This window comes from Kogia breviceps, chromosome 1, assembly GCF_026419965.1.
Source record: "Kogia breviceps isolate mKogBre1 chromosome 1, mKogBre1 haplotype 1, whole genome shotgun sequence".
Taxonomy (NCBI): Eukaryota; Metazoa; Chordata; class Mammalia; order Artiodactyla; family Physeteridae; genus Kogia; species Kogia breviceps.
Window position 1 is genome coordinate 35423172 of NC_081310.1, and position 24281 is coordinate 35447452.

Genomic DNA, 24281 nt, shown 5'->3' on the forward strand with positions numbered 1-24281 from the left:
ATCATCATCATGATGTTGGTGGGATAGTAACTGGTCTATCAAGTGCAAAATAACCAGACTCATCACAGGTAGGTCTCTCTTGCATATAGTATAAGATTCAAACAACAAGGTTTACCTTAAGTTTTCTGAGCTGAATTCTGACTCTAGAAATTTAAGGAACTGTTCTCTCCCAACTGGATCTTTCAATGCTTCATCCATGCCAAAACCCCATCGTTTTACCCTCTGCTGGCTTGGTTCTTTGCTATAGAAGATAAAACAAAGCCAAATATATTCCTTTCATTAAAAATTCTATCTTCTACTATTATATTTCCCCTCAAAATCATATATGCCTTTAATTTCCCATCTTTAACATATTTTTCAGAAAAAAAAACTCTGATTGATGGATCTACATGAAATTATCATGAGATGAAAGTTAGGCATTAAAAATAAAGTCTAGCATTTATTAAGCATTAGATGCAAAGAGATGGATTCTCTCTTTTAGATTTTTTCATCAACTTTATGAGACAGATCCTATTATAATTCTTATTTTAGAAATGAAGAAATCGAGGCAGAAAGAGTGTTATAACTTGCCAATGTTGAACAGGTAATATTCCAGACATTCTGACCCCAGAGCTCAATTTCTTAACCACTACACAATGAAGTCTCATGGTGGCAGGTTGTATTGGAGGAAAATACATTGAGACTCAAAAGACTTAAATCCTGGTTTATGACTCTGCTGTTGATTAAATGTGTGACCTAGTCCTGGTTGAGTCACAACATTTTGGAGTTCCAACTTTCACATGTATAAAATCTAGAATTTAATGGATGAAGAGATCTGTACTTGTCAAGCATTTAAGTACCACTGGATGGAAGAGAAGGTCCATAAATGCAATCTAGAGGAGTGCTACAGAATACTAAATCCTCACTCTGTAAAGGGGTATGCAATGATCTTTTTATGACTCCATCAAGATTGATGATATAATTCTTCCCTTATATAGCTGATGAAAGAAATCAGGGAGTCTTAAACTGTGCTTTGGTTTTCTTAAGGAGTCAGTCTCTTGTCAGTTTCTCTTAGAGTGTTTATGGTAAATTCATTTTGTTTCAAAATTGAATTTATAAAGGCAAACTTGTATTGGGCTTAAGTAACTATGGATGTAGCATTCATTTTACTTGAATAGATGAGTTTTTGTGGCAATGCAGATTTTCAAGGAAGCTAAAAACAATGAGCTAAATTTTAAGAACTAAAGACCCTAACTCTGACTAGTCTTCCTTGAAACACTTGTACCTCTAATTTTTTGTGCCATTCTTTCTGGAAATGCAAATCTAATATAAATGCAAATATCTAATGTTCAAAAACCATTACTTTGAACAAGAGCTTTATATCATGGCTAATGTAGACACAGAGTAAAATTACTTTTATAATTAGTCAGCCATAAGATTCTTCCTATTTCACTCAAACCCTGAAATAAGTGAAATATTTGGAAGGAAGAGAAAATGTCACGTACCTTGCTTCAAGTTCCCAGAAGGTAGTATCATCAGACAACCATGGGTTAGAAGGGTCAGGTGGCACAAGAAACGGGTCATATTCTACATACTGTTCCGTGTAACTTAGCAGACTCGAGAGAAAGAAACATTTTCATTTTCCTTAGTTTTCTGGCTGAGGTTTTATCTGATCTTTGTAAGGGACACAATATAAAAACATTTGGCCAAGGAATCCTTGCTTGCTTATAGAATGAAATCCAATAGCAGTTTTCATGCTTCAATAGCTTTAATGCATCAACTTATTGTGCTTCTTGGAAGACAAATATGGCTAAGGATTCCATCTCTCCCCATGCCTAAGTAATATGAATTAATATCCCTCCATTAAAATGAGGCAAAATGGAAGAGGTCACTGTGTTAAAGGAAGTGCTAAAGGTCAGTTCCAATCCTTGGTCAACTAGCCCACCCACAGCACAACAGAGAAGGTTAGCTCAACTTGGAGAAGGGATTAAATGGAAATTTTTTGTCCAGAGTATTTACAGGAATTAGGTAAAGGGGGAAATCACTGACAACAAGTTTTTGAAAAAAAAAATCTGTATCTAAAAAAGAACTAAAGGGAAAAAGGAGAGGAAAAAAGTTGGAGAGGTAAAATTTGGCAATGCCCCAAAGTGAAGAACATGAATGCCTTAAAAACAGATTTAAATAAAAAATAGGAAAATATATAAAATCTGAGTTTAATTCAAATTCTGAAGTCATAAAATAACTGAGTAGCGTGAATGTTAAGAAGAATTTACAGAGAGCTTCTAAGTTGCCAAAAGGTAACTTAATAAATTGAAAGTTTCATTTCTCCTAGCAGGAGAGAAAAGATTCAACTCCTTGGAATTATCTTCTGTATTTGATTCTGGTTGCACAAAGACTGGACCTCTAGAGACCTAAGATAATAATGATTATTCTGTCATTTGAAGTACAACAAAAGAGCTCTTTGAAAGTTTTCCATGTTCAAAAAGGAAAAGGAAAATAATATTTCTTACAGGGCTCCAATTATTTATAACAATTCTCCTCCCACCAGTTCTCTTACCATATTGAGCACATTTAATTGTCATATGAAATTTTTTTTATTTATATGGGTGCAATACTTACCTATCAGCAACTTTTGACATTTTTAACCGATGTCTATCTAACTGTATTTGCCAATACTTTATCTGAAAAAAGAGATAAAGAAGTAGTTACATTCTCACAATTTTCAACTCTAAATTTTGATAGACTGAGCAATTCTAAACAAGAATATGTTCTCAACCAGTAAAATTTCAGTCTGTAGAAAAAAATCAAACATGAGGGCTTTAAAAGAGTTAACAAAAAATTAAACTCTGTTTGAATGTAAACATAACCAGTATTGCTTTAGAACAGCAATGAATTTGAACATTCTGCCTGCTTTAACAAAAGGTAACTTTATTTTAAAAGTATTGTAGAAATTTTAGCATTTATCCAAATCAGAATCATTTCTCCCTCAAACATTAAATTCAGAAAATAAATGTGTTTGTTATTCGTTACTATAATTTCAAAATAAACCCTACTTCATAATACTAACCCAACAAAAGCATCAGTGATATTTGTTTTAAGAATAATTTTATCAACATTCAGGACAAATTCTCACATGGACATAATAACATGTGGAAAATTTAAAACTCTCTGAATTACTTTTCCTTCATGATGACTATAAATATAGTAGAAAAAGTATGTATTACACAATTGATAAACCATGTTAAACCATATTAGGGGAAAATGAGAAAAAGTCCCATGACTTAACGAACCAAGAGATTTAACTATGATTTGATATGAGACCCTTGGTGCTCGCTTTGAAATATTACTTGGCGCCAACGCTATTGATCAATGTATGAAACAAGAAACAATACATACCATGACTGTTCGTCAGTGCTAATGAGGGAAAACTTCAAGAGGCTTATAGATATTAGTACTGCAGAAACAAGATTAAGCACTCTTTTGTGAAGATCATGTCATATGACTGGAGGTGGAAAACACATGACCTAATGTCACCAACCTCTTGTCTTCTCATTCTTTAAGACAGAATTCTGGAGTATAAAATAACTCTTAATAATGGAGGCACCTATAAATCAGTGTGTGTAATTTTAAAAAATTGGTTAGAGGAAAAAGGATATGGGGAATTAAAGAGTGAAGAGTTTTGAAAACTATCTCCATATACTGATACATTTTCAAGTGACTACATATCTTTTTTTTTTTTTTTTGCCGTACGCGGGCCTCTCGCTGTTGTGGCCTCTCCCGTTGCGGAGCACAGGCTCCGGACGCGCAGGCTCAGCGGCCATGGCTCATGGGCTCAACCGCTCCACAGCATGTGGGATCTTCCCGGACCGGGGCACGAACCCGTGTCCCCTGCATCGGCAGGCGGACTCGCAACCACTGCACCACCAGGGAAGCCCGACTACATATCTTAAAATCACCTTTTCATTACAAATCTATATGAAACAGTCAATCCTAAAAATCAGTTTTTAAAATACCTACTATTAACATCAACATCTGGTCTTCATACCTGCTACGCTGTAACCCATGTACCCTGTAAACCATTATCATAAGTTGACTCACCTGTTGTTGTAACTCATCTTCTGTTGGAGGTTTAGTTTCTGGTGTGGGTGTGTGGGTAGGACTGTGACTTCTAATATCATTTTGAAGACCATAGACAGACTATATTAAAATAAAAACAAAATATGTTAGGTCAAAATACTATTTATAGTCACAGACTTTCTAAAAGGTAGTTTCGTGTTGTATATCCAGTAAGGTAACGCAAAGCTTTGCTGCATATTGGATTAAGCTTCTTATCAAAATTCAAAAGGCACTGCTATCGTAAATACTATCACAAATATGGATGTAAAATAGAAGCACAGCTTTTTGCAAAAAAATACGTGGTTAGATTAACTGACAGAATAATTGATTATATGAAAAAAACTAGCTTAGTGTGATGAAGTGTGGGGGTGGGCTGAGAGTACTAAGTTGGGGAATGACAAGACAACACAACATCTAATATGTATTGATTTCAGAATAAAATAGAGGTGGATATAGAATAGAATAAAAATGTAATAAGCCAAAAAAGCGTAAAAATAATCTGAGTTATTTTACATAGGAAAGGAATGGAGTACTAAGGAGAGAAACTAAGTTAAGAATTCCATTGCTGATTTGGTCTCTGATGGTATGATAAAGACACTCCAGAGTGCTCCTACTTTTCCATCTCAAAATTGGGTTATTTACCTTACAATACTGGCCTTGTCATTTGGTTCCCTTGGGTGCCATTTGCAAACATCAGTGACCCCTAAGGTTTTGCACATCTTTGAAATTCTTAATGTCCCAGTGCTTCTTTACTATTTTGTCAAAAGGTCAAACCTGCTATTTAGGAAGGCTCTATTTTGAGAAAGACCCATAGTATATACAAATAAAGATCTGGGGACTTAAAGGTACAAAAATTCATTCCCAACTGAAGGTGAGACATCTCACATGTCAACCCAAGGAAGAGGCCAAATTAACTTTTGTTTAAATTCAAAGTATTATTACTTTAAAATAAAGAACTTAATGTAGCTACTGAGCACTTTTTCTTTGGACATGAGGATGAAGGATGAGGACATGATAAAGTTTCCTGAGCCCCACAGAATTAACGTTACCAAATACTGGAAAGAAACTATTGAAATCAGCAGAGGGTAGATGCTTAACCGAGCCAATTTTCAGGCCCATCACCAACCTTACCAGTAACTCTAAACTCAAATGTGTTTTGTTAACTGACCCGTTTTCACTTGGACTCCACCTCTTCTTAATATTAACTTTTTGGCTCTATACCTGGGCCCTTTTTCCTTGTGATTCCCCGTTATTTTGCTCTTAGCCCATCTTTAACATATTTGACTTGGTTTTCAGACTATCTTTGGTAGGTCCTTCAATCTTCCCTCCTTTGCCATAGCCCCAGTCTCCTGAAACTCAATTCTTGTTACTGGGCATACATTTCAACCTAAGGAGTAGCACATATGCTGTGAATTAATTGTTAACAGGATTGAACTAAATGTATTGGACTGTTTCTTTTTCTTTCCTTTTGGCATTTATTCAACGTTTATTGAACACCCACTATATGCTGGATATAATGCTAAGCATTAGGGATATAGACATAAACAAAAATAGGTATGCTTCCTCTTTCATTGGAACTCACAACCTAAAGGTTACACAAGAATCACACAAATAAACATGATTAAACCTGTGATAAGTATCATGAAAGAAAAGAATGACAAAAGCATAGTGCCTAGAACAAAAGGAGACTTAATTTCCACTGTAGAAACAGAAAAGGCCTGCATGAACTACTATTAGTTGCTTTGGGGGCTGATTAAATAACATAACCCTCTGAACTCTGAAATAATGGCTGAGGTGGCTATTTAAAAATTAGGCAAGTGAAAGATCATTAATAATGAAACAATCGTACTTTCCAATGTCTGCTAATTTTTCAGTTATCTCACGCTAATTTTTGATAAAGAAAATAAAAAAGATTCTAAGGTGTGAACTGTCCATTCTTGCTTACATTGGTTTAATTACTTAAAGTTCTTTAATAAGAATCTCTAGTTCATGTAAAAAGATGCTTTTAAGACAAGATAGCTGACAGTTCTAACAGTAAGTTTTTAGTTAATATTTAAAATAATTTAAAAGATTTCTAGAGAAATTCTAGAAATTTTCTAGAAAAAACCACAATTTATGGTGTCATAGAAGTAAAATGATCCATAACTTATCTTCTAGCTCTACATTTCTATGATTATTTCAATATGCATGCATTTCATATCATCTTCATGAAGTTCTATATAAGACCCAGCCATTGGGCAGTGTTGTTTCAAGTAGTCTTCCAACAGCCTGGCCACTGGGTCTGAGGTTACTGGGAAGTTTCCTTTTTAGTCTTACATGTAAGTAAACATCATGAATTCTCCCTTTCATGATTCAGGGACCAGTGATAGCTGGACCCAGATAGCTTCATTTTCTGGAGACCAGTGATAGTTTTTAACTTTGATTCTTGGCTAGAGTGAAAATAGCCACGAATAATGCAATTTTATGTTCAGGGCTTAATTTACGGGAGGTAAGAAAATTGATCCTATTTTGGCTGACAAGTTAAGAGGATCATTTGCAATGTAAAAGAATTTGCATTTTTTAGAAAAATGCAATGTATTAGAAATCTTGGCACAGAGTGGGTAAGGCTAGAGAGAAAGATAAATAAAATTTTCTCAGTGTCTTAATATTTGCAGATGGGGGAAAATCAAATTAACTAATTGGATCCATTTTGAATTTTAATAGCAAAGATAATTACTAAACCAAGATGCTTTGACTTGATTAATATAGCTTTTATTCCCCAGGGTGCCTGGATCAGCACTTTTCATATGTAGTATCATCCAAATGAATACTGAATAAGTTATTCATTAAATGAAACAGATTTGACTTTCTACTTAAATCTGTTCATATGTGATTTCACTTTACATTTCAGAAGAGATCTAAGAAAATTCTCTCCTACTTTTTGTTTTTGTTTTGTTTTTTTTGGTCAAGGGGAGGGAACTTTAAAATAAGAACTAAAGTGTGCAGGAAGCTTTTATGCCTTTCTATGTGGAGTGGAATTTCTGGGATTTTTCTAACTGGTGATGAGGGAGGGAATATTTTTCTTTCCTTTGGATTCTCAGTTCAACTGGAGAATGATTGTGACCATGTCTGATGCCATGTGGAGGAAGCCAGTGAAGACGGAGGGCAGAGAAAGGAGACTAGAGAAGAATGAGAGAGAGATCTGCCTGTGTCTGAGTCCCTGGGTCCAGTAATATCCAGGGCTAGCTCTGCCCTGGCCTACTCCCAAGGTTTTAGATTATTCCACTCTTTTATCTATTTTGAGCAGAGTTTCTCTTGCCTGCAAGTTTATTGTACTTCTTACTTAAAACACTTTTGTGCTGCTCTAAGATATGAATAATTTATCCCATTTTATAACACATTAAAATTTAAATTTCCACATTTTGCATATGGAAGTAAAGAAATACCAATATTTTCATGTATAAACAGCTATAAACACTGCAAACTAATGTTTCCCAAATTTTCAAAAAGAATGATGCAATGTGACGCACTGGTAAGATATCATCACTGAGTATAGTGCTAAAGGGAGAGTGTAAACAATTACTTTATTAATCTTTAAGTTCTATCTCATCAATCCATATACTTTTTCTTCTGAATCAGAGCATAGCTCACTTGGTGTCTATTGGGGGAAACTTGACACAAAGTAATGTATTCTGAACTCTTCAAAATTCAGAAAGTGGAGAGAAGTGGCTTAATGTACTTTGGGAGAGCCGATAGATTTTTGAATTTGGTTCCACAAAGCTCTTCCCGGTACACTCAGGCCATGCTGTGAGCAGAAGATGAGAGGAACTGAGTAGGGCTGATCATAAGAGAGAGGGGCCAATCGGCTTGCTTTGGTCTGGCTTTGCCTCTTTTTCTCAGAGATATGCTAGGGGCAAAAGCTTTTGAGCACCTCATCTGAATGGATTTTATGGCATTTTTCCTGTGGCTTCTTTATACTAACATCAAGATAAACTGTTTTACAAGAAAGAAAAGGTACTTGGACTGTATTGGGGCCTTTGAACATAATGCTATGTTTCTAGGGATGGAAGAAGAAGACATTAAGAAATAAGACTACAAAAAAAATGATTAGTACCTGCTGCTGGTACACATATCCTGGAAAATTCTGCATAAGTAGAAAGCTATAGAAGAGAAGGTCTTGAAGTTTGTGGGATGCTTTGATCTAGTGGCACTGACCTTCAGCTGTGTCCTCAGAGTGATTGCTATAGGCCAGACATTCTTACGTGCATCAACCATTTTTTATGGAATAAATAAAAATGCCTTCTACATGTATGTGTTACTTTAAAAAAATGTAGATACTACTGATATGTGTTTTCAAGCAATTATATTAAACGTCATTGAATTCAGAATAGCACTTTGTTTTCGTTACATACTTCTTCACATAAGAGATCCTGAACCTATAACCACTATTCTATAGTTGTGTCACTATAAATTAAATTCTGATGTTAAAACATGGTCCTCATACAATATCTATAATTAAACATCTTTATAATGATGTCTTTTTTGCTTCATATTTTTCTCTAACAAGGCCCTTCTCTCATGAGTACCACTTTTTCTCAGATAATCTCTACCTACTTTTCCTCATTTCCTGGGCTCTGAAAGAGATACCTTTTTCTGTTAATGGCTCTTCTCTCAGCATCATTTTCCTTTCACACCCACCCTCCCACACACACTTTGGGACCTTGGCACACTTGAGAATCAGGACAGGGGCTATTTCCTGGGGACAGAGGAACTGACAGAAGTCCAGGGCTTGAACTTCCAGATTTTCTTCCAGTCAAGCAATGAGGAAGAGCAGGGAAGATACTAGAAGGTACTCATGAAATGGAAGAAAAGCGTTTTTTTGTGTGTGTTTGACATCCTCTAAACAGTCCAACACATTACCAAGATCAGCACAACAAACGTCAATTTTACCTTTCGCGTTTTGTGTGGATTTCTCATTCTGGATGACTTCTTAATGTCCACTTCAGTGGTATTTACGCATCCAGGCTAGAAATGGAAAACAGAGAGACAAAGGAATCTTTGTGTGTAAAGTTTTTGATCAGTGCACTCACTCTCCAGAACCTGAGCAAATGCTGTGATGACACAAGTCCCTGGCTGCCCTTTTCAAATGGCCACAGCCACTTCTCTCAGCAGTAGCCAGTGATGAAATGCTTTGTACTCTTTTACTCCTCAAGTTTAAAAGCTTTTAGATACCATTCTAGAATAACTCCCAGAGAAACAGGAAAAAGAAATACAAGAGATCTGCATGTGAAAGTGGGTGTTAGTATTATTAGTAGCTGCTAACCCAACAAATTTAGAGCAAGGGTGTCCAGAGACTAAATGGGGTGATACCCCCAGCTGATACCTTCATTCAACCTCACTCAGAGTGCACCCTCTCTGATGACGAAGACACTGATGGTTGCTTGCTTCTCCTAAGTTAGAAATCCAATGTTATTCAGTTGAACCAGCTCATATCCCAGAGTAATTTTTCTACAATGATTCATGAAATCCAGTGACTTGGAATATTTGTTTTCTATAGACAGAATGTGCAATGGAGTTAATGGTTAAAATGAGGAAGATGAAGAAAGCAACTGGGAATCAATATACCATGCTTCTTCTCAGGAATTCCGGACTTTCTTTTTTGTTTCCCACTGGCAGGTGAACCCCTTTAAAACAGGGTGGATTGGAGGAAAAGGGTGGACAGCCTGCTCCTTGTTTTTTGACAACCACAGAAGTGTCATTTTGCCAGATTTATCATTCTGTTGCAAAGAATCAAAGAGCTATAAAGCTTCTTTTTTATTTGGAGAAGAAGAGAGGAAGAGGGAGGAAGGAAGAAAAGAGAAAGAGAGAGAAAAAGGAAGAGGGAGGAGGAGAAAGGGAAGAGGAATAGAAAGAGAGAGGAGGTAGTGGAGAGAAAACATGAATCAGGAAACAGAAGAAAGGAGACTTAAAAATACTTGGGGGCTTCCCTGGTGGCGCAGTGGTTGAGAGTCCGCCTGCCGATGCAGGGGACGCAGGTTCGTGCCCCAGTCCGGGAAGATCCCACATGCCGCGGAGCGGCTGGGCCCGTGAGCCATGGCCGCTGAGCCTGTGCTCCACAACGGGAGAGGCCACAACAGTGAGAGGCCCGCGTACCGCAAAAAGCAAACAAACGAAACAAACAAAAAAAACCTTGGGATCTTAAATCTAGAAAAGTCCTCAGATATCACTTATCCTTTAGAAGTGATTGGAAGTTAGCAGTTACATGATTGTGTTTCCTTTACTTTCAAGTTTTGATACAGGATGTAAGGATCTCCGGTACTAGTAAAATTTATTACATTGCACATCTCTGCTCAATTTCTCTCTTTTTCCCCCACAGATTGAAAGATCATTAAAACATCAGTTATCCTTGAAAGTGACTCCAGAGAAAATATGAATGTGGAAAAAATCCTTTTGAGGAGTTGGGATGGGGTGGAGGGAAAGGCAAAAGGCAGCAACTGATGTGATTAGGGAAATAAGTTCTCCACAAGCACTGGTAAGCAATAGGGATTCGTTCTTTGTATAATGAGGACATAGGACATTTTCCTTAAAAAACCCTCCCCTGATAGTACAACTATTGTGACAAAACTCCACCATAATGTTGTAAGGGATAAAGAAGTAAATGAAGAAATCATTTTTGTCTTTGTAGGTTATATGTGAAATATATATACTCTAATACACTGCCCTATAAACATTAAATAAACTATAAATTTGGTTTGCATATCTTTTTTTTTTTTTTTTTTTTGTTTTGTTTTTTTTTGCGGTACGCTGGCCTCTCACTGTTGTGGCCTCTCCCGTTGCGGAGCACAGGCTCCGGACGCACAGGCTCAGCGGCTATGGCTCACGGGCTTAGTTGCTCCGCGGCATGTGGGATCTTCCCGGACCAGGGCACGAACCCGTGTCTCCTGCATCGGCAGGCGGATTCTCAACCACTGCGCCACCAGGGAAGCCTGCATATCTATTTAAGAATAGAAATAGCTGGTTTAGCACCGTGGTCTGCTTGGAAGTGTAGGAGGAAGGAAGAGCACCCTCCTGGGTGAGACTTATTACTAACTGACACCGAGCAATTCACTTAAACTTTAAAACCAGCATGAGGCTAATCAATATATGATATTCTGATTTAATTCTCTGTGGCTGGTCTAGGCCTAAGTATGTTTTAGCCTCCCCACCAACTGCCCCCCAACCGGTGATTTTAATATGCAGCCAGGAGTCATAACCATTGATCTAGAAGTAACAAAGATAATTTTTAAAACATGAACACTGGGTGTTCATTTCCTATTCAATTTCCATTTCCTTGCAGCCTTCCACCCCTAAGCTCATTAGGGAAGTGTAGGCAGTGAAATTCTTTAAGCTCTCATTGATATATCAAGACAAGCATGGCAAGATAGATCATAGGAGATTTTCTTCTATACGTTAAGGAGTGGGATAAATGAGGATATGATATACAGGAAAAGGAAGGCATGTCCGTCTGTGACCAGGGGAAAAAGAGAAATAAAGTTAAGAGGCAGCACTAAACAGATGTCCTCGTTTTCCTCCTCTAGAGAAGAAACCCCAGGGGGAAAGAAAAGAGTGATAGAAATGGTCAGACAATTATGAGGGAGCCTGTAATGTGTGGGTGTTACAGCTAGTCCCATTTATATACCTAGAAGAATCACCACCTGCCATCACCTGCCAACATGAATCTTTACAATTGGAGTTGGCAAGAGACCCAGAGTTTGCTGCATGCCTCAATAGTAAAGGAGGCAGAAGTTCTGACAAGATTAACACATGGATGGGAGCCTAAGGTTGAGATCAAGGACGAGGTGTGCAGGGGTTTTACACTGGGAGCAAATGTCTGCAACACAAACTCCAGCAGTGAGTGCACAGAGATGAGATGGTACCCCCCCGATAGCAGGCCTAGGAATAGACTCCACTGACCTAGCTAAAGCAGAAATCAGAAAGAAGCCAGAAGATCAGATAAAAATAAAACATTTGTACCCTAACTGCTATCAAAAACAACCTTGCATAGCAGCAGGGAGAGGTGGAAAAAAAATTGAAAGTGTGATCACTTATCCAAAAGTTTCCTAGCAGATGATTTAAATGATTGTTATCATGCAGAGCACACACATTGAAAACTATCTTTCAAATGGGTTTCTGAGAAAAATTGGCCAATTATAAAAAATACAGAAAATATATTTTCTTTATGCACATGAGGAGTCTGAACTAATAGAATGTGAAAACTCCTTCTGTTATAAGCTAGAATTCTAAATCAATCATACTTCATATCAAGTCATAGCAAATGGGTATTGACAAATGGCCCCAGAAATTGTGTCAAAAACTGAAGGCACGAAGAAGAAAGATTTTTTTTCCTTGCATAAGAATGTATCTGACTGCAGTCTCAAAAAGAATTAGAATTTTCATTTTCAGAGTTAAAAGAGTATGGCCTTTCAAATTTAGTTAATGAGCCATTAGCAGAAATCTAAAATTCTATCTGAACCAATTCTTAACACCATTAATCAGCAAATTAATAAGAAGACATTGATCCTAGAAGTAAACATTATTAGAAGACTGAACCCTGAGGTAATGTCCCATAACTCTGCTCCCATTCCAGGCTAATGAAATATGCCAGTTCAAAATTTTTTGCAAATGGCAAAATGGTTAAAATAATAAACTGGACCTGGGATGCATGTCTCAGTGACCTTCCAGCTTCCTTTCATTTCTAAAGAGCCTCTTAGGACAGCTAATGCTTAGACAGATCTCTGGTACCTCAGTTAAATAGGGGATTCTTACATATTAAAAAAAGCTTAGATGCCCAAAGTCGTCTAGTATATTTCTGAATAATTAAGGTCATGACCTAGTGTTGATACTTGCAAAATAACTGCTTTCAGAAATCAGACACTGTGGTGAATGAAATACAGCAATACATTTTTGGGGGGAATTTTAAAATAATTTTAAGAAAATTTATTTCTGTATCTAATTGTCAGATCTAGTGATAAATGGTAAGATATAAAAATGAAGGTATGACCATACCTCAATATTCTGTTAACATAATAAGGATGCCAGACAGATGAATCACTGCAATGTAGGAGCATCAGGACTGGACAGAAGTTGGCAGAGGGCATTACACAACAACAGAACATTTCAGACGTCCATTCTTATGTACATTCTGTTTGTCCTCACCAATATGGCAGATAAATATTTTTTTTAATTTTGCTTTTAAGCAATTTTAATCCCAATAAGACCTTGTTGGCCTTGGTATTTTAAAAAGGCAGTTATCTTTTTGAAGCATACATAATATATACCACTAGCTGCCAGCAGATCTGCTTGAAATGTTATGCATAAATTGTTTTTCTGAACTACAAAACATATGTTCCCACTAAGATATAAATTACATTACCATTATCAAGTAGGCACTCAGTAAAAATGTTCAAATATGTACTATTTTACATATATAATATTAAGTACACAGTATTGTTGGATTTAAGGAATAATAAAGTTGTATTTACATTGGCCTAGAAAAGAAGCATACATTATTTCTAGAATTCAAGGATGAATTTATTTTAAACAGAACTAAGCTGTGATGTAACATTACTATAATACTATTTATTAAAAGTAGAATTTAATGTCTTGGAATCCATTCCTGAAGGGGCTAAATGATCATAATATTGAGAAATATTACTGCCATAGCATTCATTTAAGTGTCTTAATGAGTTGCAAAACAGAAGCTGGGATTCTTGCGTTCATTATTGATATTTTATTTAAAAGCATCTAAAAATCATTTATTTCCTCTCATGAAATAATGTATTTTTATTAATTGTAGTGGAAGGCACACTTGTTTTCAGGATAACTTAGGATATCTTAAGAATCCTTGGTGAAGAGCAGCACTATTAATAGTAATGGAGAACAACTCTCTTTAAATTCAGTCAACTGTAGCTGATGTGTAACTGGGCAAAACAATGCCCTAAGTGACAAATAAGTGGAGATTTAAGAATGAGGTGGCATATAGAGCTGACAGTAAGGGATACACATATTTCTGGAAATTTAAAAATCAGACATGACTCTGGGAAAATTGAAATTTTGAATATATTTAATTATTGGTTCAAATACAATTAAATCATTGAAAATGATTTGTCCTTCTGAAACACTGTACCAGTTTTAAAAATTCAATTTGCAATGTATTGTACCTCAATTAAAATGATCCCTTACTCTTATACAAAGTAATTCTAGATTTTTGAAGTGTTCAACCTCAGGATATTTTTTTAAAGAGTCAATTCAAGCTTTTCTTCATGTTTTGGGCACTTGCCAATTGATTTAGCTTCTGATTCTTTCAGCCTTGCTGACCCACCCATTTACTAAATGCTAAACACAAACTGAAAGAAGTTGTTTGTGGCAATTACCCTGGAATTCCTTCCATTCATGTTCCTCTATAATATTTACTCATTTGATTCCTACTCAATCTTATTTGTTGGCTATAGATTCTTAATTAAGTAATCCTACTTCAATGTATTTTATGAATGCATTCCACATGTCAAGAGGCACAAGGAAGTCTGCTGTAGCAGAGGGGAGGGAAATGTACCATGACACTTTGGAGTTATGGAAAGTGGTTAAGTTAGGTAGAAATTATAGACCATGGTAAAATCTTTGGTTCAGTTCTAAACACAAGTGGAAGTCATTGGAGGGTTTTAAACATGAAAGTGACTTGGTATGCTTTAGATTTTTAAAAGCTCACTCAAGCTTTATGTCTTTCACAAAAATGGACCTAAATGTAAAATGCTAAGCTATAAAACTCTTAGAAGATAACATAGAAGAAAATCTAGGTGATGATGGGTTTGATGATGACTTTATAAATACAACAGCAAAGGCACAATCTATGAAAGAAATAATTGATCAATTGAACTTCAATAAAATTAAAAATTTCTGGGGGCACAGTTAAGATGGCAAAGTAGGAGTACATGGAGTTTGCATCTCCTCACAACTAGGGCACCTACCAGGCACTGGTTGGGGACCTCGGACACCTAAGGGGACAAGAGGAACCCCCAAGTGACCAGGTAGGACATGAGGGAGAGCTAGGGGGAAGGAGAAGTGGAGGTGGAATGGGACCAGTACCCTGAGGGATGGCTGGGGAAGGGGAGGGGTTCCCACACTCAGAGGGGCCCACTCACCATGAGGGAATCAACGGGGATGGGGAGAAAACCTTGGGGGATCAGAGGATTGGAAGGGAACGTGGCCAGTGTTTCCCCTGCCCAATTGGGCCCCATGGAGCCTGCTTGGGTACTGGGCCTGATCCTCCACACTCTGAGGACCCCCCCAGCCGAGCAGAGCCTAAAATCTACCACCCAACACCCCCAGGGCATTTTCAGGGTCCTGAGCCTAGGCCTGCTGGCCCCCAGACTAAGCCCCTCCCCACCCCAGCCCCACCCCCAGGACATTTTCCAACTGTGAGTGTCCTGAGCCTAGGCCCCTCCCCTGCCTAAGCCCCACCTCCCACAGCCAAGGCCTTTTCTGGCTTCTTTTTTTCTATTGTGGTTCTGTTTTATCTTGTTGTTGTTTCATTTATATATATTTTTCTAATATATTTTTTACTTTATTAATTTTATTTTTTATTCTTTGTTACTGTTATGCTCCTTTTTTTTTTTTTTTTTTTTTTTGGCTGTGCCACGAGACTTGCAGGATCATGGTTCACAAGCTGGGGGTTGAGTCTAAGCTCCTGAGGTGCGAGCACCAAGTCCAAACCACTGGACTAACAAAGAACCTCAGACCCCAGGAAATATTAAGCAATGTGAGGTCTCTTGGAACTCATCATCTCAGGACCAAGACCTGGCTCTACCCAACTGCTTAGACAGGTCTAAGACAGGAACATAGCCACACTCATCAAAGAAAATGAGATGACAAAAATATATGTTACAGATGAAGGAGCAAGGTAAAACCCCAAAAGATTAAATAAATGAAGAGGAAATAGACAAGGTACCTGAAAAAAATTCAGAGTAATGATAGTAAAGATGACCCAAAATCTTGGAAATAGAATGCAGGCACGGATCAAGAAAATATAAGAAATGTTGACAAAGATCTAGAAGAACTAAATAACAAACAGAGATGAACAACACAATAACTGAAATGAAAAGTACACTAGAAGGAATCAATAGTAGAATAACTGAGGCAGAAGAACGAATAAGTGAGCCAGAAGATACATTGGTGAAATAACTGCTGAGGAACAGAATAAAGAAAAAAGAATGAAAAGGATTGAGGACAGTCTCAGAGACATGTGGGACAACATTAAACATCAACATTCAAATTATAGGGGTCCCAGAAGAAGAAAAGAAAGAGAAAGGTCATGAAAAAATATTTGAAGACGTCATAGTTGAAAAATTCCCTAACTTGGGAAAGGAAATAGCCACCCAAGTCCAAGAAGTGCAGAGAGTCCCATACAGGATAAACCTGAGGAGACCCATACAAAGACACATAGTAATCAAACTAACAAAAATTAAATTCAAAGAAAAAATATTAAAAGCAGCAAGGGAAAAGCAACAAATAACAAACAAGGGAAATCCCCATAAGGTTATCAGCTGATCTTTCATCAGGAACTCTGCAGGCCAGAAGGGAGTGGCAGGGTATATTTAAAGTGTTGAAAGGGAAAATCCTACAACAAAGATCACTCTACCCAGCAAGGATCTCATTCATATACAACAGAAAGATCAAAAGCTTCACAGAGAAGCAAAAGCTAAGAGAATTCAGCACCAACAAACCAGCTTTACAACAAATGCTAAAGGAACTTCTCTAGGCAGGGAACACAGGAGAAGGAAAAGACCTACAATAACAAACCCAAACAATTAAGAAAATGGTAATAGGAACATACCTATTGATAATTACCCTGAATGTAAATAGATTAAATGCTCCTACCAAAAGACACAGACTAGCTGAATGGATACAAAAACAAGGCCCATATGTATGCTGTCTACAAGAGACCCACTTCAGACCTAGGGACACATAAGACTGAAAGTAAATGGATGGAAAAAGATATTTCATGAAAATGGAAATCAAAAGAAAGCTGGAGTAGCAATACTCATATCAGATAAAGTACACTTTAAAATAAAATCTGGGGCATCCCTGGTGGCACAGTGGTTGAGAATCTGCCTGCCGATGCAGGGGACACAGGTTCATGCCCCGGTCTGGGAAGATCCCTCATGCCGCAGAGCGGCTGGGCCCATGAGGCATGGCCACTGAGCCTGTGTGTCTGGAGCCTGTGCTCCACAATGGGAGAGGCCACAACAGTGAGAGGCCTACATACCACAAAAATAAATAAATAAATAAATAAAAATTAAAAAATAAAATCTGTTACAAGAGATAAGGAAAGACACTATGTAATGATCAAGGGATCAATCCCAGAAGAAGATATAACAGTTATAAATGTTTATGCACCCAAAATAGGAGCACCTCAATACATAAGGCAAATGCTAACAACCATAAAAGGGGAAATCAACAGTAACACAATAATAGTGGGGGACTTTAATACCCCAATTACACCAATGGACAGATCATCTAGATGGTAAATAAATAAGGAAACACAAGCTTTAAATGACACAATAGGGTCTTCCCTTGTGGCACAGTGTTTAAGAATCCACAGGTTCGAGCCCTGGTCTGGGAAGACCCCACATGCCATGGAGCAACTAAGCTTGTGTGTCACAACTACTGAGCCTTCGCTCTAGAGCCCATGAGCCACAACTACTGAAACCATGTGCCACAACTACTGAGTACACGTGCCTAGAGCCCATGCTCTGCAACAAGAGAAGCCACCTAGAGCCTGTGTACCGCAAGGAAGAGTAGCCCCAACTTGCCGCAACTAGAGAAAGCCCACACACAACAATGCAGCCAATAAATAAATAAATAAATAAATTTATTAACACGAATAAATGATGCAATAAACCAGACAGATTTAATTGATAGTCATAGGACATATCACCAGAAAGCAGAAGAATACACTTTCTTCTAAAATGCACACAGAACATTCTCCAGGACAGATCACATCTTGGGTCACAAATCAAGCCTCAGAAATTTTAAGAAATTTGAAATCATACCAAGCATCTTTTCTGACCACATACTATGGAATTAGAAATCAATTACAGGAAAAAAACTGTAAAAAACACAAACACATGGAGGTTAAACAATGCACTGCTAAATAATCCAGAGATCACTGAAGAAATCAAAGAGGAAATTAAAAAATACATAGAAACAAATGATAATAAAAATATTGTGACTCAAAACCTATGGGATGCAGCAAGAGCATTTCTAAGAGAGAAGTTTACAACAATACAATATCACCTCAAGAAACAAGAAAAATCTAAAATAAACAATCTAACCTTACACGTAAAGCAATTAGAGAAAGAAGAAAGAAAACATAAAGTTAGTACAAGGAAAGAAACAATAAAGATCAGAGCAGAAATAAATGAGATAGAAATGAAGAAAACAATAGCAAAGATCAAGAAAACTAAAAGCTGGTTCTTTGAGAAGAAAAACAAAATTGATAAACCTTTAACCAGACTCATCAAGAAAAAAAAGGGAGAAGACTCAAATCAATAAAATTAGAAATGAAAAAGGAGAAATTACAACTGACTTCACAGAAATACAAAAGATCAAAAGAGACTACTACAAGCAACTATATGCCAATAAAATGGACAACCTGGTAGAAATGGACAAATTCTTGGAAAGGTACAACATTCCAAGACTGAACCAGGAAGAATTAGAAATATAAACAGACCAATCATAAGTAATGAAGTTGAAACTTTAATTAAAAACCTTCTAACAAACAAAAGTCCAGGACCAGATGGCTTCACAGGTGAATTCTATGAAACATTTAGAGAAGAGCTAATACCTATCCTTCTCAAACTCTTCCAAAAACTTGCAGATGGAGGAATACTCCCAAACTCATTCTTTGAGACCACCATTACCCTGATATGAAAACCAAAAATATCACACAAAATAATTACAGACCAACATCCCTGATGAACATAGAGGCAAATATCCTCAACAAAATACTAGCAAACTGAATCCAAAAACACATTAAAAGGATCATACAACATGATCAAGTGGGATTTGTCCCAGGAATGCAATGATACTTCAATATACACAAATCAATCAATGTGCTATACCATATTAACTAATTAAAGAATAAAAACCATATGATCATTTAAATAGATGCAGAAAAAGTTTTTGACAAAATTTAACACCCATTTATGATAATAACTCTCCAGAAAGTGGTCATAGAGGGAACCTACCTCAACATAATAAAGTCTGTAAATGATAAACCCACAGCAAACATCATTCTCAATGGTGAAAAACTGAAAGCATTTCCTCTAAGATCAGGAACAAGACAAGGATGTCCACTCTCACCACTCTTATGCAACGTAGATTTGGAAGTCCTAGTCATGGCAATCAGAGAAGAAACAGAAATAAAAGGAATCCAAATTGGAAAAGAAGAAGTAAAACTGTCACTATTTGCAGATGACATGATACTATACATAGAAAATCCTAGAGATGCCACCAGAAAAATACTAGAGCTAATCAATGAATTTGGAGAGTTGTGGGATACAAAATTAATGCAGAGAAATCTCTTGCATTCCCATTCACTAACAACAAAAGGTCAGAAACAGAAATTAAGGAAACAGTCCCATTTCCTTTTGCAACAATAACAACAAAAAGATGTAGGAATAAACCTACCTAATGGAGAAAAGAAAGCCTCTTCAATAAGTGGTGCTGGAAGAACTGGACAGCTACATGTAAAAGAATGAAATCAGAACACTTCCTAACACCATACACAAAAATAAACTCAAAATGGATTAGAGACCTAAATGTAAGGTCAGACATTATAAAACTCTTAGAGGAAAACAGGCAGAATGCTCAAGATCTTTCTTGACCCACTTCCTAGAATAATGAGAATAAAAACAAAAACAAACAAATGGGACCTAATTAAACTTAAAAGCTTTTGCAGAGCAAAGGAAACCATAAACAAGATGAAAAGACAACTCTCAGAATGGGAGAAAGTATATGCAAATGAATCAACAGAAAAAGGATTGATCTCCAAAATATACAAATAGCTCATGCAGCTCAATATCAAGAAAACAAACATCCCAATCAAAAAAATGGGCAGAAGACTTAAATAGACATTTCTCCAAAGAAGACATACAGATGGCCCCAAAATGCATGAAAAGATGCTCAACATCACTAATTATTAGAGAAATACAAATCAAAACTACTATGAGGTATCACCTTACACAGGTCAGAATGGCCATCATTATAAAATCTACAAATAATAAATGCTGGAGAGGGTGTGGAGAAAAGGGAACACTCTTGCACTGTTGGTGGGAATTTAGATTGATACAGCCACTATGGAGAACAGTATGGAGGTTCCTTAAAAAACTAAAAGTAGGGCTTCCCTGGTGGCGCAGTGGTTGATCATCTGCCTGCTGATGCAGGGGACACGGGTTCGTGCTCAGGTCTGGGAGGATCCCACATGCCGTGGAGCATCTGAGCCCGTGAGCCATGGCCACTGGGCCTGCGCGTCCAGAACCTGTGCTCCGCAGCGGGAGAGGCCACAGCAGTGAGAGGCCCACGTACTGCAAAAAAAAAAAAAAAAAAAAAAACCTAAAAGTAGAACTACCATGTGACTCAGCAATCCCACTACCTAGAGAAAACCATAATTCAAAAATACACATGCACCCCAGTGTTCACTGCAGCAATATTTACAATAGCCAGGACACAGAAATAACCTGAATGTCCATCAACAGAGGAATGGATAAAGAAGATATGGTACATATATACAACGGAATATTAGTCAGCCATAAAAGGGAATGAAATTGGGTCATTTGTAGAGACGTGGATGGACCTAGAGATTGTCATACAGAATGAAGTAAATCAGAAAGAGAAAAACAAATATCATATATTAATGTATATATGTGGAATCTGAAAAAGATTGGTATAGATGATCTTAGTTACAAAGCAGAAATAGAGACACAGACATAGAGAACAAACATGTGGATATCAAGGAGGGGGGTGGCATGAATTGGGAGATTGAGACTGATATATATACACTATTGATACTATGTATAAAATAGATAACTAATGAGAACCTAATGTATAGCACAGAGAACTCTACTCAGTGCTCTGTGGTGACCTAAATAGGAAAGAAATCCAAAAAAAGAGGGGATATATGTATATGTATATCTGATTCACTTTGCTGTACAGTAGAAACTAACACAATATTGTAACGCAACTATACTCCAATAAAAATTTTAAAAACAAGATGTCCTTCAGTAGCTGAATGTGGTACAGGTATGCAATGGAATATTTTTTAGCACTAAAAAGAAATGAGCTATTAAAAATAAAAAGACATGAATAAACTGATATGCATCTTAGTGAAAGAAGCCAATCTGAAAAGTCTACATATTGTATGATTCCAACTATGTGACATTCTGGAAAAAGCATAACTAAGGAGAGAGTAAAAAAATCAGTGGTTACCAGGGGTTGGGGAGAGGGAGGGAAGAATTGGTGGAGCACAGAGGATTTTGGGGAGCAGTGAAACTAGTCTATATCATACTATAATGGTGGATACATGTCATTATACATTTATTCAAACCCATAAAATGTACAATACCAGGAGTGAACCCTAATGTAAACTATGGATTTTGGGTGACAATGATATTTCAATGTAGGTTCATCAATTATAACAAATGTACCACTCTGGTGATGTTGATAATGGGGGTGGCTGTGTGTGGGGGGAGCAGGGGGGATATGGGAACTGTCTATACTTTCTGCTCAATTTTGCTGTGGACCTAGAACTGCTCTAAGAAATAAAGTTTGTTTTAAAAAAACCTCAGGAGTCATGATTACTTTGGGAATGGTTTATTGGGATGAGGTCAGGGCAAAAGTGGAAGCAAGGACAACAGTTACAGGGTTATTGCAATAATTTAGGCAAGAGATCATGGTGATGGCATCTGCAAATCTGCATTAAAACTTGCTGATGGGTTGGGTCAGGAATCTAAGGGGAAGAGAATAGTCAGTGATGACTCCTAGGTTTTGGCAACTGGGAAGAGAAAGCCTGGGAGAGATGAGGAAGCCTGGGAAAGAAATAAATGTAAGTGAAAACAGGAATCAAGGATGACTCCGGGATTGTATTTACAGACAATTTTAATATTTACTGAATTCTCCAATTGGAATGCAGCTCTTTGTGCAGTCCCAGTCAAGATTCATGACTCAGATCATTTCCAGCATAAATGTTTGTACAATAATCTTTCTCTGGCCCACACTTTTGGGTCTTTGCCTTTTTGCATCATCATTGGCAATATGAGCACATCATTGAATGTGCAAGATTATTATCTACTGGTCAATTACCAAGAGGGTGGTAGAGCAGCCTCCTATTACTCAGAGCTTCTGCTGTACTTTCCAAAATTCTTCTTCACATTCTCCTAATCTGCTTTGGTTGAAATCAGACCACTTCCATTTAACACCTGTGAACTGTCTGTTCATCCTTAGTGATATTCCTTTTTTATACACTAGCTGTTGTGGTGTAGGCACAGACTGTCACAGTTCTCAATAAGCTACCAAGAGGAGTCTAACAAGTAAGTTTGCCTTTGTAATCACTGGCATGACTCATGTTTCAGGTTCAGCTTGAAAATACTGAATATATTCCCAGCTAGAATCATTTAGGAATAAAAAAAATATCACTGAGTAGAGGCTGAGTTGTTATAATTACCTTGAATAAAATATGAGCTCCTTGAAGAGACAAAGGCCTGAGGCAGACGTGCATGGACCCTTCTGTTCTGTTGCACTTGGCCTGCCATGTACACAAGTGACAGATCTCCAGCACTTTCTATGGTTTTTTCCTTACAAAAATCTACTTGCAATTTGGGGACATGCAAAGATTTTCAAATGGGAGACTAAAAAGACCCCTCTTGGATTTAACACACAAGCTCCGACTTGCCATAAACTGAGACGTTCAGGATTGGCTTCTAGGGCACTTCTGTAACCATCAGTGAAGTGGCATTTTTGTTCACATTGTGTTGTTGTTTCTCTGGGATCTCATTCAAGGAGGGTGAGCAGCAACACAGAATTTTGGAATCCCTGGTCCTCAGGCTTAATATCATCAAATGAGTTAAAAAGTTTGACTTTAACTCTTAAGGTGCTTATTGAATGTAAGAATGAAGGAATGAAACCTAGGCTAGCTCTCTGATGGCAACAACAAATTTCTACACCATAAAAATTAAGAGCCCAAAAGGAGAGAAATGAATCAGTTACTGAATTGGTGAAAACAATTTTTAATTTTGTAAATATTACTATTGCTAGTACTGGTGATTTAATGGTGTAATGTAAGGGGTGAAGAAGAACCAAATAAAATTTTGTTAGCATAAATAACACACAGTAAGTTCAAAAGGCTTACAATAATTGTTACAACAGATAACAATGAGACAACTAGAAAATGACAAGTAAGTTCATAGAAATCATCATATACTGGAATATTTGATGAATTACATATATTGAATGTAATAGTGCCTTGAATTACAAAAGTGGCCTTGAATTCAATAGCCTTGAATTCCAAAGGAGGCTCCTAAGTCATATGTTCGACATGGAGAGTTGTACCTCCCTTTACAGGCCAGGCACACAGAGAAAGGCTGCATGTAACAGAAATCTCAGTTAGCAAGACCTCTGTAGAAAGGAAGATAGATTTCAGAAACACACTTTATTGCATTAAACTTGATTTCCAAAAGTAGAAAAAGATAAGTACTTTATTTGGCTTTGTCAGAAAAAAGGGTTTCAAATAAAGTTATTTTCCTGATTACATACTTATCACTAAATACCAAAACTTTATTTTATTTTCACCTTTAGGAAAAATTTTTAAAAAATAATTCCCATACGTCCCCTGCATTCTTACATAATTGCATCCAAAACAATGCAAAATTTCTTGTTGATTCAAGGTCATTAGTGGGAACAAGACTTATTTTGCTGTCCTTAAGACAACAATGCCTATGAGGTGAGGTGGCCCTAATTCTCAATGTCTTTTGAGATTTTATGTCATTTTATGTCATTTCAGAGTGCCTCTGCCTTCTCCCTGTCAGTCATCACTTTTGCTGCTCTCAGTATCCTTGCCTTCAGCAACATCCCATCACTTAATTTGTTACTTGGGGTCTGACAGGGGTCAGGAAATC

General features: G+C 37.0%; 1 protein-coding gene across 8 annotated transcripts in view; it reads right to left on the reverse strand.

Annotated features, from left to right (window-relative positions):
* RGS7 (regulator of G protein signaling 7) overlaps positions 1-24281 on the reverse strand; it is a 521214-nt gene that overhangs the window by 27308 nt on the left and 469625 nt on the right. For all 8 annotated transcript variants that reach the window (XR_010839973.1, XM_067030613.1, XM_067030620.1 and 5 more), the window contains 5 exons: positions 9025-9099; positions 4078-4176; positions 2599-2660; positions 1485-1595; positions 116-241 (listed from right to left, as the gene is read on the reverse strand). Coding sequence is in view for 7 of the 8 variants with exons in the window: in XM_067030613.1 (XP_066886714.1) it covers positions 116-241; positions 1485-1595; positions 2599-2660; positions 4078-4176; positions 9025-9099 (473 nt within the window). In the remaining variant the exon portion in view is untranslated. The remainder of the gene's footprint in view (positions 1-115; positions 242-1484; positions 1596-2598; positions 2661-4077; positions 4177-9024; positions 9100-24281) is intronic.